At 39.9% G+C, this 14,027-nt stretch overlaps 1 protein-coding gene across 2 annotated transcripts in view; it reads right to left on the bottom strand.

Moving 5' to 3' along the window:
- Positions 1-859: 859 nt before the first annotated feature.
- The window catches only part of Papss2 (3'-phosphoadenosine 5'-phosphosulfate synthase 2), an 81,422-nt gene continuing 68,254 nt past the window's right edge, over positions 860-14,027 (bottom strand). For both annotated transcript variants that reach the window (XM_026408970.2, XM_077798348.1), the window contains exons 9-12: positions 7,363-7,498; positions 5,263-5,531; positions 3,399-3,628; positions 860-2,684 (exon numbers count right to left, since the gene is read on the bottom strand). In XM_026408970.2, coding sequence (XP_026264755.1) covers positions 2,543-2,684; positions 3,399-3,628; positions 5,263-5,531; positions 7,363-7,498 — 777 coding nt within the window. In that variant the 3' untranslated portion in view covers positions 860-2,542. The remainder of the gene's footprint in view (positions 2,685-3,398; positions 3,629-5,262; positions 5,532-7,362; positions 7,499-14,027) is intronic.

Below are 14,027 nucleotides of genomic sequence, written 5' to 3' on the forward strand. Positions count from 1 at the left end.
GCTCAGTGGTAAGTCACCCCTGGGTACTGAGGAGGAAAAAAAGTTGATATATTTGACCAAATGATCATTGTATGCATTTCCAGGATCTTTTCACAGTATCACTATCCTGAACAATCTGGCACACTCCTTCAGCACTACTGACATCTTCATGCTCATTTTTTGTCCTATTTTGTCCTGCTAATTGACACCAGGAGCCACCAAGTCTGGGGTCAAAAAGGAAGGGACTAGAGTTTGACAGCTTCGAGTTGTCTGAAAGCTTATACCAGTTTTATTTGGAAGTGAGGATTAATAGCAAAAAAAAAAAAAAATTGCATGAAGCCTTCAGGACAATGAATCAGGGGCTCAAGAAGAAACAACAACCTGCATGCTTGAAGGCCACTGAAAGGATGGGTGGAGACAGGTAATTTTTCTTTGCACATATAAAAGTAGCAGTGCTGAAGTTAGGGGAGGTGCAGGGATTGCTGAGGGGGGAAAAATAAACAAAAATTCCTGCAACTATTTCTAAGCCTGCTGGTTTTAAACTCCTTGGGAGTACTTTTGAGGACAAGATCTGTTCCTTTGAGAAACAGGTGGCAAAGAAGATAACTTCATTGCCTCAAATGAAAGGGAAAAAATGTCAAATCCTCTTTCAGTGAAATTCTAGGCAGAGGCTCCAGAGCAACCCAGTCACTTTTGAAAAGATCAATCTGCCTGGCTGAGACCAATGTCATTTACATGTACAGCACAAGTTGGAAAACAACATGAGCACCACTAACAGTCCCAAGTTTGGTCTTGCTGTTTCTTTCCAGTCGGTCACACAGCTCTCAAGGGTTCTGTGGTCAGCCCACACCCAGTGCTACAGGCAGAAAAGACAGCCTTTGTTTTAAGAAATTTATTAAAATAAGGACAAGCATCGGTTGTACACAGAAAGAGTCATTGCACTAAATATAGAACTACAGCAAAAGAGCAATTTTAAATATATTTTTTTAAAATCACAAAATACATTTTGGTTAAGGCACTATATCCTATCTCATGTTTTAAATAAATATCCTGTTTTCTAAAAAGGCAGCATTGTGAGTATCTCTGATTAAATGAGTATAGGCACTATTGTGTTAAAAACAAACTTTGCTGTGGCCATTGTGTGTAATTTATTATCAAAAGAACTTGTATTAGCCCAGACTTTTTTTTTTAATGGACAATATGAAAAAAAAATCAGTTTTCTATTTCTAGTTTAGGTTTCTCCAATAGAAACCTATGTATAAAATATGCTGTTTTTTCATATGTTCCTTGGCATAAAATTTATGCATAGAGCACAAAAGATTATTTCTTGGAATTAAAGCCATCATAGGACATCTCAGAACAGCCTGAGTCTTTGGAAAAGTTTCAGTTCCAACTACAATAAAATTAGTGGAGTTTACAAAACTCTGGACCTTTTTTTTTATCCAAAAAGGCTGCTTTTTAAGCCCCCGCTGGTCAAAAGACTAAGAAGCTGAGGGGGCACAGACCCAGCTGTATTGTCTGGTGTAGACAGAACACCAGACAGGATCCAAATGTCCTGGGCACTCATTCAGTGCCAAGAGTACTTCCTAATGGGAATTTTTCATTTTTTGATATAATGCTCAGCAGCTCACAAGGCACATGAATGTATATCTCCTAATTTTGTTTACCTCTAAGAGAAAATATTAGTATTTGATAATTCTGCGGTCTTTTCCAGTTCTAGTTCCTTGCTAGTCTGATGATGTGAATTACTTTTTGGTTATTTATAGCTGTTGCTGCTGCTGTCAGATAGGCCCTAACCACTCTGTAGACACAGTGACCACAACAAAGGAGAAAAATTAACTTTCTATAACATGGTCAGATTGATCCATTGGTACAAATTCCTTCATTAGAGTACTCTATATTATTATATCACAATTTATTTGTCATGGAAGGCCACTGAAACTTCTCTTATTGGAAAATATAACTTGCATGGCAGAAGTAGGTTGCATAGACTCCTAAGACTAAATTCACATTATCACACATTTTCTTTCTCCAGTCAGAGGATATTGGGCAGTAAGGCTGTGTATAGTCATGAGGTAAATGATTAGCAAGAAACTTGATGTGAGGCACATCTCATTTAGGGTGATGATTTTTTTTTTCCAGTTGTACAGAAGGGGCTGTTAATCCAATTTATTTTGCCACTGGTACATGATATTGAGATTGTAGGTTGACAAGTTTAAGCTGAAAAATGTGCTTCACTTTTTTTGCAAGTAAACTAGACACATGGTCAAAGCTTTAGAAATCTGGGACCTACGTGCTCTGATATGGTAGAGAATACAGCTAATTTCATTCTGAAATGTATAACAACATTGCTTTCACCTGCTAATATTTAATCTTCAGTTTGACTTTGATATATAAAAATGAAGTTGGCTTTAAATTATAGGCACAGTTTTTGCCTTTTTACAAAATATTAATTTTAAAATCAGTCACTAAGAAGCAATGTGGATATAAAATATCTAATCACAAAAATAGAAAAGGTAATCAAAGAGCACTTCAGAAGGAAACCTTAGGAGCCAAGGTGCATTTAGTTGAGCTTCTCCAGGGACCTGTAATAATCTGTCAGGACTTTCCATGCTTTGGGGGCCATGAAGCCATCTGGGGGATTTTCTCCTTCTCTGGCGAGCTTCCTCATACGGGTTCCTGAGATGAAGTCGAACTCATTGTGCCTGTCACAGTAGAGCAGCAAAGAACTCAGGGTAGGTCAGTAACATCTATCCTAAAGGTTCCTGGAATTAGGTTATGGGTTTATACACCCACATTATTTTCCTTTCTGTACAATATTGCATTTTTGAAAATGATCAGTTCACTAAATCTTCAGTTCAGGAACTTGGCAGAGGAAAAAGGAAATCATGGCAACTATGTATTCAATATTTACTGTCACCTACTCTATTGTGAGAAGTGTCTTGAGGCCCAGGACTGTTTTCTATTTTTCTGCCTAGTTCTGTGGGCTCTCAGCCTGGGGAATGAGTGCATCATAAATACTCATTGAAATCTTTTTCTATGTTGCCCCCTGCCCTTAATGTCCTAAATATTTGGTGCATGCTCAAAGCAGACATGTTGAGAAAGAAAAAAAAATTATATATTGTGGTGCTGGGGATTGAATTCAAGAGAGTCTCATGCATGCTATGCCAGTGTGCTACCACTGAGCTACAACCCTGTCCTTGAAATAAATATTTATGGACCATTTACTATGTGCATGGGACTGTGCTGCAACTTCAGGAGATAAAAAAAAAATGTCCAAGACCAAGTTTTAACTCCAAAGGGACTTCATTCTAACGGGGAGCGTGTGCAAAAGCGCTGGAGAGTTTCCCAAAGGGCCAAAATTTTGCCTCATCATTCCAGTCATAAAGATTTTGACTAATTTTTCTCTGGAAACCTACCTTGTTGGATCATAGAAGTCCATGGCTTTTTTAGCCTTGTTGTAGGCAGCCACTCGGAATGGAATGATTTCCACAGAGGTGAGGCCAGGGGCCATGCTCAAGACCTTCCCCCCATGAGTGGGTTCATACAGGTCCTCCTTGGTCTCAGGGTGGGGCATTCCTGCAGGATCCCTGCCCACAATGTAGAAGTTGGCCCCTGCAATCATCCGGGCCCTGCAGTGCCACTGGACCTAGGAAACATCATATAAAGGACATGATGGTCACCACAGGCCAGGTCTATGGGTCTCTGCTTTAAAAGTAGTTCAATAATACTGGTCACCTAAAAGTTGCAAGAAAGCCAGTCCTAACTAAGACTATGTGCTCTCTTCTTCATGCTTGGTTCTATTGGGTTCAATAGGAGCTTCAAAGAAAAGAATCACATAATACCCAAAGGACTTAAAATCGGTATACCGTAGTGACATGGCCACATCAATATTCATAGCAGCTCAATTCACAATAGCTGAGCTATGGAACTGACCTAGGTATCCTTCAACAGATGAATGGAAAAAGAAAATGTATATATACACGATGGAATATTACTCATCTATAAATAAAAATGAAATTATGGAATTTGCCAGTAAATGGATGGAACTGGAGTTTATGATGCCCAATGAAATAAGCCAATCCCCCCCCCCCCCCGCAAAAAATCAAAGGCCAAATGTTTTGTCTGATAGGTGGATGCTGACTCACAATAGAAGGGGTCATGTAGGGAGGAGTAGAGGTTCACCACATTGGACGGTGGGAAGGAAGAGGGAATGGGAATGGGTAAGGCAGTAGAATGAATAGGACATTACTTGCCTACGTTCATATATGAATTCACAACCAATGTAACTCCACAGCGTGTACAGCCACAAGAATAGGAAGTTATATTCCAAGTCTAAATGTTAAAATACATTCTACTGTCATGTATAACTAAAAAGAACAAATTTTTAAAAAGGCAAAAAACAAAAGAAAGGATCATATGAATTCCCTCCTTAGAACTCAAGGATTATTTCCTCATCCCTTCTCCAAACAGGACTAGACTATGAACACTCAGATCTTCTGACCTACAAAAAAACTATAAACTTTGTTATCCAGTCCTTCCTTATTTGGCTAAATCACAGTTTAAAGGAAATTACAGACTCCAACATGAGCTAATAATTACCTTTCACATGCAAACATTGATTCCAGTTCAACAGAACACTGCCCTCTCTAAAGCTCAGATAGAAATACAAAGGATGGAGATTTAAGAGAATTCATGAACTTCAGTTTGGGACGGCTCAAAGGTTGAGACTTTCATCATATTTCTTTCAGACTTCTTCAAGCATTACACTGCTGGTGCAGTAGGACAAAGAAGATCCCTGATAGGCTCACTGGGTTAGGATAAAAGGGAGACATTTACCATTTTTGTGTGTATGTGTGGTGCTGAGGATTAAACCCAGTTCCCTGTACATGCAGACAAGCACTCTACCAACTGAGCTACTCCCCAGCCTGACATTTATCTTTTAAGGACATCCTCTCCCTTCTAAGAGGCTCACTGGGCATGTTGAATCATTTATGATGATTGAATATTAGGCTACATACAACTTGCCCAATAACCCAGATTGAGCTCCATTACCTATCTGGTTCACAAGCCAGCCTCCATATTCTCAGAGGCAATATATAATAGGTTTGGCTTGATGTTTCTAGCATTTTTACAAATACAAAATGGCCACATTGTTAAACTGGACAAAGAGACCAGAATTTGCTCATGAGGAAGAGAAAAAGAATCACAGACTCATTCACTCTTCTAGATACAGTTTGAGCTTGCATCCTGATCTAATTGCCCAGCTCAGGGATTGCTCACCTCTGTGGGGCCGGCATATAACATAGGAGATGGAAAGATAGCAACAATGGTTGATTTGGGGTCCAGGACCCCTTCCTCAAGCACAGCAGCATGCTGTTTCATCCGCCAGTCCAGAGGCACATCATCATCCTTGGTCCAGCCCCCCAGAGGGTGGAGCAGGAGTACTGGGTGTTTGTAGCCCCTCTCCAGGAGCCGGCGACGGGTGTCCTGCATCAACAGAGCATGGCCATTGTGGACGGGATTGCGCAACTGGAAGGCAAACACTGCATCTGGGAGAGAAAAGCACAAAAGTCAAGGTCAAAGAAACACACTGTTTCTTGTCCATAAGAACAGACAGGAAAGAAAAGCTATGTTTATGGTTCAGTGTATTCATTACATCCACTTGCTTTTGCCTATCAGCTGGAGAATATGCCTGGCCATCAGGAGTGTTAATCAAACCCCACCAATCAATGCAAGATTGCTTAGACAATGAGAGGATGCAGACAGGAAGCCATCAAGGGAGGCTCAGGAATGAACACTTTTTTTTTTGAACTGGGGATTGAACCCAAAGACACTTAACCATTGAGCCACATCCTCAGCTCATTTTAATATTTTATTTAGAGACAGGGTCTGTCTGAGTTGCTTAGGGCCTCACTAACTTGCTGAGGCTGGCTTTAAATTTGTGATCCTCCTGTCTCGGCCTCCCGAGCTACTGGTATTCTAGGCATTCACTACTGTGCCTAGCTGAACACATTTTTTTGCAAGGCCTTTACTGCAACCAAGGCTCAGGAAGAATCAGTGCTCTTGCTCTAGTCCTGTTTCCCCAGGAGATGAATAATAAGGAAGAACATTTCTTGGGGCCCATGCATGGTGCAATAATCTACAGATACAAATACTACTTTAGTGCACATCTAAACACAATGACTCAGGAGGCTGAGACAGAAGGACTGAAAGTTCAAGGCTGCCTTCAGCAGCTTAGTGAGAACCTGTCTCAAAAAATAAAAAGGTCTGGAGATGTAGCTCAATGGTAGAGCACCCTTGGGTTTGGTCCCCAGTGCCACCAAAAAAAAAAAAAAAAAAAAGACTTGACCATCACTCTAAAGTAGTTTTAAAGAAAGCTTAAAACCTACTCCACACAATGATAGACTTCTGAGAGCCTTACTCTCTTTCTGGTGGTGAAATATAGTTAATATATATCTAGAATATAACAATCATTGATAATTCTATCATTACTTTTCCTTCTCTTTTTCAAAATGTATAAAGAATTATAATCTTCCCTTCTCCTTAGTCCAACTCCATCCCCAAGAGGTAGGTAGTTGCTGTTATCTGCCATTTGGTGCCATGTTACCCCAGAAACTTTTCTGCTTTTATATACACAGGTTAGGGTTTTAAAAATGATTTTTTTCTTCCAAAATATGATTGTGCTGTACATATTGTTCTGCAATTTGCTCTTTTACTTAATACATTTTAGGTATCTTTCTGTGTCTGTGCATATTTCTAACTACTGCATAGTGTTCCAGCATATGAATAGACTACAAATTTGAACTGTTTCTATATCATAGATATACCTATAGATATTTTCATTTTATTTTATTTCTGTTTATTTAATTATTTATTTTGGTACTGGGAATTGAACCCAGAGTCGCTTTACAAAAACTGGGCTACGACCCTAGCTCCTTTTATTTTTAAAAATTTTTTGGTACTGGGGATTGAATTCAGGGGCACTTAACCACTGAGCCACATCTCCACTTTGTATTTTATATTTTATTTAGAGATAGTGTCTCTGAGTTGCTTAGCACCTCGCTTTTGCTGAGGCTGGCTTTGAATATGAGATCCTCCTGCCTCAGCCTCCTGAGCCACTGGTATCATAGGTACATGTCACCGTGCCCAGCTATTTTTTTTTTTTTTTTTTTATTCTGAGAACAGTTCTTGCTTAGTTGTTTAGGAGATTGTTTAAATCACTGAGGCTGGCCTTAAACTTTCTATCCTCCTGCCTCAGCCTCTGGAGTAGCTGGGATTACAGATGTTTTCATTTTAAAATACTGATTCCTGATATCTTTAATTCTTTTATCAGACTATGGTAGGCAGTACTAACAAATGCACTCAAAGCAGTTTACATACCAGCATTCATTTCTTTACATTTCTGTTTGAGCTCCAGAGGTGTCAGACGGTATTGGTCCAGCCCGTCATTCCATCTTATTCTCTCCAGCACCTGAAGGTCTCCACCAACCAGCCAATCCCCACTTTCCATCACCATCTAGAAAGAACATGATTAAAGTCGTTCAGGATGAATATTGATTTCTGTGTTATTTGAACTTTTCCCTCCTTTTTGGATTAGTCTTGGGATGAAGAGCTGCCTTCAATTCTTCAGCATTCTTAGCACATTATTTATCAAACTTTTTGGTCTTTTGGCTTCCTTTGCTCTTAAAAATGAAGCCAGGTGGGTGGTGCACACCCGTAATCCCAGAGACTTCAGAAGCCAAGGCAGAGGGATCACACGTTTAAAGCCAGCCTTGGCAATTCAGCAAGACCCTCAGTTACTTAGCCAGACCCTGACTCAAAATTTAAAAATTAAAAGGTCAGGAGTCGTAGCTCGATGATAAAGTGCTCCTGGGTTCAGTCTGCAGGATGGAAAAAAAATTAGTGGGGACTGTACAAAAGCTTTTCTTTATGTGGATTATATTTAACATCATTTTCCATATTAGAAATGAAAACTGAGAAACTTTGAAAATAGTTATGAATTAATTTAAAATGAACATTAATATATCTATTACACATTAACATAAATAACATTTTTAGCCAAAAAAAAATCCTATTATTCCTCTCCCTTCCCCTAAAAAACCCCCAGGATATATAGCATTATTTTACATGTCTACAAATCTCTTTATCTCACTTAACAGAGGACTGCTGGCTTTTCATACTTACTTCTGCATTTAATCTGTGGCAATATGTTGTTTGGGCTGAAGTATATAAAGAAAACCCAGTGCTCTACCATTGAGCCACAAACCCAGCCCCTTGATAGCTTTTTTATATAATTGTAGATATTCCTTTTTGACACTACACCAAAATACGATAAATGCTAGTTTTTTTAAAGGTAAGCTGCACTATAAGATCTGACACTTTTTCTGTGCACTTTTCATATTCCATTACATTAAAAATCCACTATGCTTTGAATGAATCTTTTACCCATGAAGGGTTGTGTAATATAACATATTGGTCAACTAGAAAATATTGATTCACTGAGTTTTTTTGTTGTTCTTTTTAGTTATACATGAAAATAGAATGTGTTTTGACATATCGTATAACTTCCCATTTTTGTGGTTGTAATAATGTGGAGTTACAATGGTTGTGTATTCATATATGAACACAGGAAAGTTCTGTCTGATTCATTCTACTGTTTTTCCCATTCCCATCCCCCATCCCTCCCCCTGACACCCTCCTTCTCATCCAATCTGGTGAACCTTTACTTCTCACCCCCACTTATTGTGAGTCAGCATCCCCATATCACAGAGAACCTTTGGCTTTCATTTTTTTTGTGGGGATTGGCTTATTTCACTTAGCATGATAATCTCCAGTTCCATCCATTTACTAGCACATGACATAATCTCATTCTTCTTTATGGCTGAGTAATATTTCCATTGTGTTTATGTACCACATTTTCTTTATCCACTCATCTGTTGAAGGACACCAGAATTCACTAAATTTTTAAGTCTTCCAATGCTGACACGGTTTATTATAGAATTTTTAAAAACACACACATTTGTTAATATTACTGCTGTTCTTACCAGAAATGTTTCTAAGAACTGTGAAGCTGCCTAACTTATGGCAATGAATACACATTTTACAAAAAACCTTTTTTGCTTGAAAGATTAATCGTAAGCAACTAATACTCTTGATTGTGACAGGACTTTGTTCATTTTGAAAAGACCTGCCAAATAAGCAACTCTGAATAACTATAGTTTTTCACCTATTCTTTCAAGTAAAAATGGTGTTTCATGGCTGTAATCACCATAGCTCTGGAGGTTGAGGCAAGATTGTAAGTTCAAAACCAGCCTCAGCAACTTAGTCAGACTTTGTCTCAAAATAAAAAATAAAAAGGGAGCTGGGCAGGTGGCATGCGCCTATACTCCCAGTGGCTCAGGAAGCTGAGGCAGGAGGATCGTGGGTTCAAAGTCAGCTTCAACAAAAGTAAGTTGCTAAGCAACTCAGTGAGACCCTGTCTCTAAATATTACAAAAAATAAAAATAAAAAAATAAATATATAAATAAGGGGTGAGGATGTGGTTCAGTGGTTAAGTGCCCCTGGATTCAATTCCCAGTATTTTTTTTTTTTAAAGCTATTTCATAAAAAACAAAACCATAAACAAAAAAAGCATCTAACTTCACTTGTAGCTCAATCATACAAGTACTTTTTCCTTAAGCTAACCATTCTATGTTAGTATATGCAGTGGACAGGATGTGAGAGAGACATGAATTCAGGTCAAGATTTAATAATCATTTTTAGAGCTTCATCAAGAACATTATTGGGGCTGGGGTTGTGGCTCAGTGGTAGAGCACTTGCCTAGCATGTGTGAGGCACTGGGTTTGATTCTCAGCACCACGTATAAACAAATAAATAAATAAAAGTCCATCAATAACTAATAAAAATTAAAGAACATTCTTAATTGAAGTTGTTTTTTTTTTTTATGCAAGCTCATGTTGATGGAGAGTACAATGACCATGCATCTAGTTCGCTGTCACCATTTCGAGTCTAAGGTGCTAGTTTTATGCATGGTTGCTTTTATATCAACTGTGCAACTGTCAACACAGTTACACAGTCTTAGTATCATGAGCATAATTTTATGCTTGGAGATTCTCTGGCTAGCTCATGGACAACTCCAGGGTTTGGGAACCACTTCTAGCATACTGCTCCTACAGTCTGATGTATCTTGGACTATTTCTAGTAAGGACCCAAAATAGAGGCCCTGGCGGGGAAATCAGACAAGTTATTTTCTACCAGTTAATTATTGTTTAGCATAATTTCTAAGGAAACTCTCAAAAGATGAAGCTTCCTTCACATATATCCACTTTAAAATTAAATCACCAAAGAGCAGCAAAATGTAGCAAAGTCTGCATGGCAGGCTAGACATAGACTGTTCACTAAAACCCCATTTTCTCAATGATCTTCACTAAGGACATCAGGATCACTCTGGGAGAAAGGAAAGTCCTTTCAACAAATGCACTGGGGAAAAGGCACACTCATACATTGCTGGTGGGACTGCAAATTGGTGCAACCACTCTGGAAAGCAGTATGGAGATTCCTCAGAAAACTTGGAATGGAACCCCCCACTTTGACCCAGTTATCCCATTCCTTGATAGGCACCCAAAGGACCTAAAATCAGCATACTACAGTGAAGCAGCCACATCAATGTTATAGCAGCTCAATTCACAATTGCTAAACTATGGAACCAGCCTAGGTGTCCTTCCACAGATAAATAAATAAAATGTGATATATACACACAATGGAATATTACTCAGTCATAAAGAGAAACAAAATTATAGCATTTGCCAGTAAATGGGTGGAACTGGAGACTATCATGCTAAGTGAAATAAGCCAATACCAACAAACTAAAGGCTGAATGCTTTTTCTGATATGCCGATGCTAACTCACTATCAGATAGGGAAGAATAGAGTACTTTGGATTAGACAAAGGGGAATGAAGGGAAAGGGGGAAATGGGAACAGGAAGTAGAACAAGACAGTAGAATGAATCAGACATAACTTTCCAATGTCCATATATGAATACACAACCAGTGTAACTCCACATCACATACAACCAGAAGAATGGGAAGTTGTACTTCATATATGTATAATATGTCAAAGTGCATTCAGCTGTCATGTATAACTAAAAAGAACAGAAAAATGCATTGGGGAAACTGATTAACCATATGCAGAAGAAAGCAGTAGGACACTTATCTTACACCATAAACAGAACTTCACTCAAAATGGATTAAAGACATACATGTAATACCTAAAACTACAAAACTCTTAGGTAAAAATATAGGGAGAAACAAGGAATTCAGTAGTGATTTCTTGCATGTGGAACCAGAAAAGCACAGGCAAAAAAGCAAAAGTAGACAAACGGGATTACTTCAAATTTAAAAACTTGTGTGCATTGAAAAATGGTCAACAGCCGGGCGTGGTGGCGTACGCCTGTAATCTCAGGGACTCAGGAGACTAAGGCAGGAAGATCACAAGTTCAAAGCCAGCCTCAGCAACTTAGTGAGGCCCTGAGCAATTTAGAGAATCTTTGGTTTCTGCCTCCTGAGTGTCTGGGACTACAGGTGCGTGCCACTGCACAGGACTGAGAGGGTCTTGAAGAGATGTTGCTCAGCAACTATTCACAATGGCCAAGAGGTGGAAGCAAACCAAATGTTCACCAGTGGATGACTGGATCAATAAAATGTGGTATACACTTACAATGGAATATCATTAGCCTTCAAGAGGAAAAAAGATCCTGTTAAATGCTACAACATGGATGAACCTGGAGGACATTCTGGTGAGTGAAATAAGCCAGGAGCAAAGAGACAACCACTGAATGATTACATCTATATAAGGACAACTTGTCCATCTGAAATATTGATATAGGAGGAGGTGCAGGGAGCAAGAGAAAGCTGATTGATTTAAAAGGTTGCTGAAAGCTGCTCAGAGGCTGAATCCAGAGGATCCAAGTGTAAGGTCTATTTGGGCAACTCAGTGAGAGCCTGTCTGGGGAAAAAAAATGCAATTAAAAAAACAACACCTAGTAGGAAGGCACAAAGGTAGTAGTGGAGTGTTCCTTGAACCTTGCTGTTATGGCCAGATATTGGGGTTTACAATGACCTGCATCCCAGAGGGCTCCAGGGAATGGGATTGTGGTGAGCAAGTGGTGGTTCTCAACATTTTGCTCGTGGTGACATTTGACAGGCATTAGTGATTGCCATATTTAAACTAGGAGAAAGTATGCTATTGACATCCAGTGTGTAAAGGATAAGGATGCTCTATATATCCTGAGCTGCACGGGACAGCTGCCCACCTCCCTCCATGCACCAATAAAGAATCATCTGACCCCAAATGTCAATAGCATTGCAAATGAGAAAACTGGGGTAGAGCAAGGGTAATTGGGCAAGGTATTTGATTCTGTTTTCATGGCCCCCTTTGTAAGCCCTGTTCTCAGGCAAATTATTTAAAAGAATATTTTCAAACACCCATAACTATATATAACTTTGTCCTCATTGCTTAAAGTTATACAACCGATAAAATTTTCAAATTAAGACCCAAAATGCCTGTGGTGCAGTAGCTCATCTGGACACTAGGGGTCCTCCCTGCACTGCATTGCTCTATTGAAGACGCTGATTTCATTCACCACCCAGCCTGAAAGCCAGTCTGATGAGCAGTGTTGAAAGTGTGACATTGGCATTTCTAGGATGGTGCAAAATGACTGCAAGGACAATGCCCTCTCTGCGGTGTTCCAACTATCCCCAGACTGGGTCCAGCTGTAGGAAGGGAGGTCCAGTGCTTGTGGCCTACAAGTTCCCACTCCCTCTCAAGCCTCCTGCCAAAGGAGGGCCACAGCCAGGGGATTTGCAAAACTGGATGCACCTAGAAGAATGAGGATTAGGCTTAGCAAGTCTGGTGGAGTGGTGAAAGAGGAATTGGGTTTGGAATCACAGGCCAGAAGAATGCATAAAGGAGGAGATAATGAGTTCAAGCACTGGAGCAAAGACTAAGAAAGCCCCGGCAAATAGAATGGGCTCCGAGAGGGCAAGAAGAGGAAGAAAGCGAGGGAGTGGGCAAACTGAAAGGAGAGGAACAACTGAGAGTGAGAAGCTGCAGAGGCCAAAATGAAAAAAAGAAGAGAGAGTAGAAAAAGAAATAGTAGGTTCAGGAAAATAAGGCCACAAATATGGTCATGATGGAAGGGGTTCAAAGAAAAGAATTGAGAAGAAAAACCAACGTGATACAAGCAGGGGATATACATTGTGTCCTGCAGTGTCTATCAGAGTCATGGAATCTGGAGTTTTAAGGGACCTGGAAATCATGTGCATCTAATGTCTTCATTTTCAGGTAGGAAGGCAGTTTTGTGAAGGGAAAGTAGCACAGTTCAAGGGCACACAGCTGTCTTACCAAAGCCAGAACCCAAGACTAGGATTTTTACAAACCAGGGCTTTTCTTTCCACCACACCCACTGCCTCGAATCAGTGGCTCACTGCTTCCTGTTTCAGCCTCACCTTCAGTATTACCTGTCACAGGTGTGGGCAGGAGCATACAGAAGGCATTTATTCACGCTTATGTGTCATGTGCGTTAGGGTTGACTTTCTTAAAGGAGGGAATAAGATGAAGAGGCAGGAGTGGACAGTGTCCTACGCTGAGGGGACGAGCATGTGCAGAAGTGAGAGAGGGCATCATTTACTGACCAGCTTGGAGATGACTGGAGGAGAAGATGTGCTGAGTGGCCGTGGTGAAAGGCTAAAAGGTAAGTCCCATCTTTGCAAAGGGGTTCTCAAATAAAGCTTGAACAGTTCACTCTGGCTGAAGAATAGATTAGAGGGACAGGGAAGAAATGAAATGTCCTGGCCCAAACTGAAACAGGAGTGAATAAATTGAAGTAATACCTGGGAGGCAGAACTCTGTGGTTGAATGAGCAAGAGGAGAAGTAAGAAGCAAGAACGACACCCAGGTTTATAGATCACCATTTGGATGGTGGGGCTGTTGGTGAGATAAAGGACACATGAGGGGGAACAAATCTGGGGAGAGGATGAGCATGTTG

Source organism: Urocitellus parryii, chromosome 5 (assembly GCF_045843805.1).
Source record: "Urocitellus parryii isolate mUroPar1 chromosome 5, mUroPar1.hap1, whole genome shotgun sequence".
Classification (NCBI taxonomy): domain Eukaryota; kingdom Metazoa; phylum Chordata; class Mammalia; order Rodentia; family Sciuridae; genus Urocitellus; species Urocitellus parryii.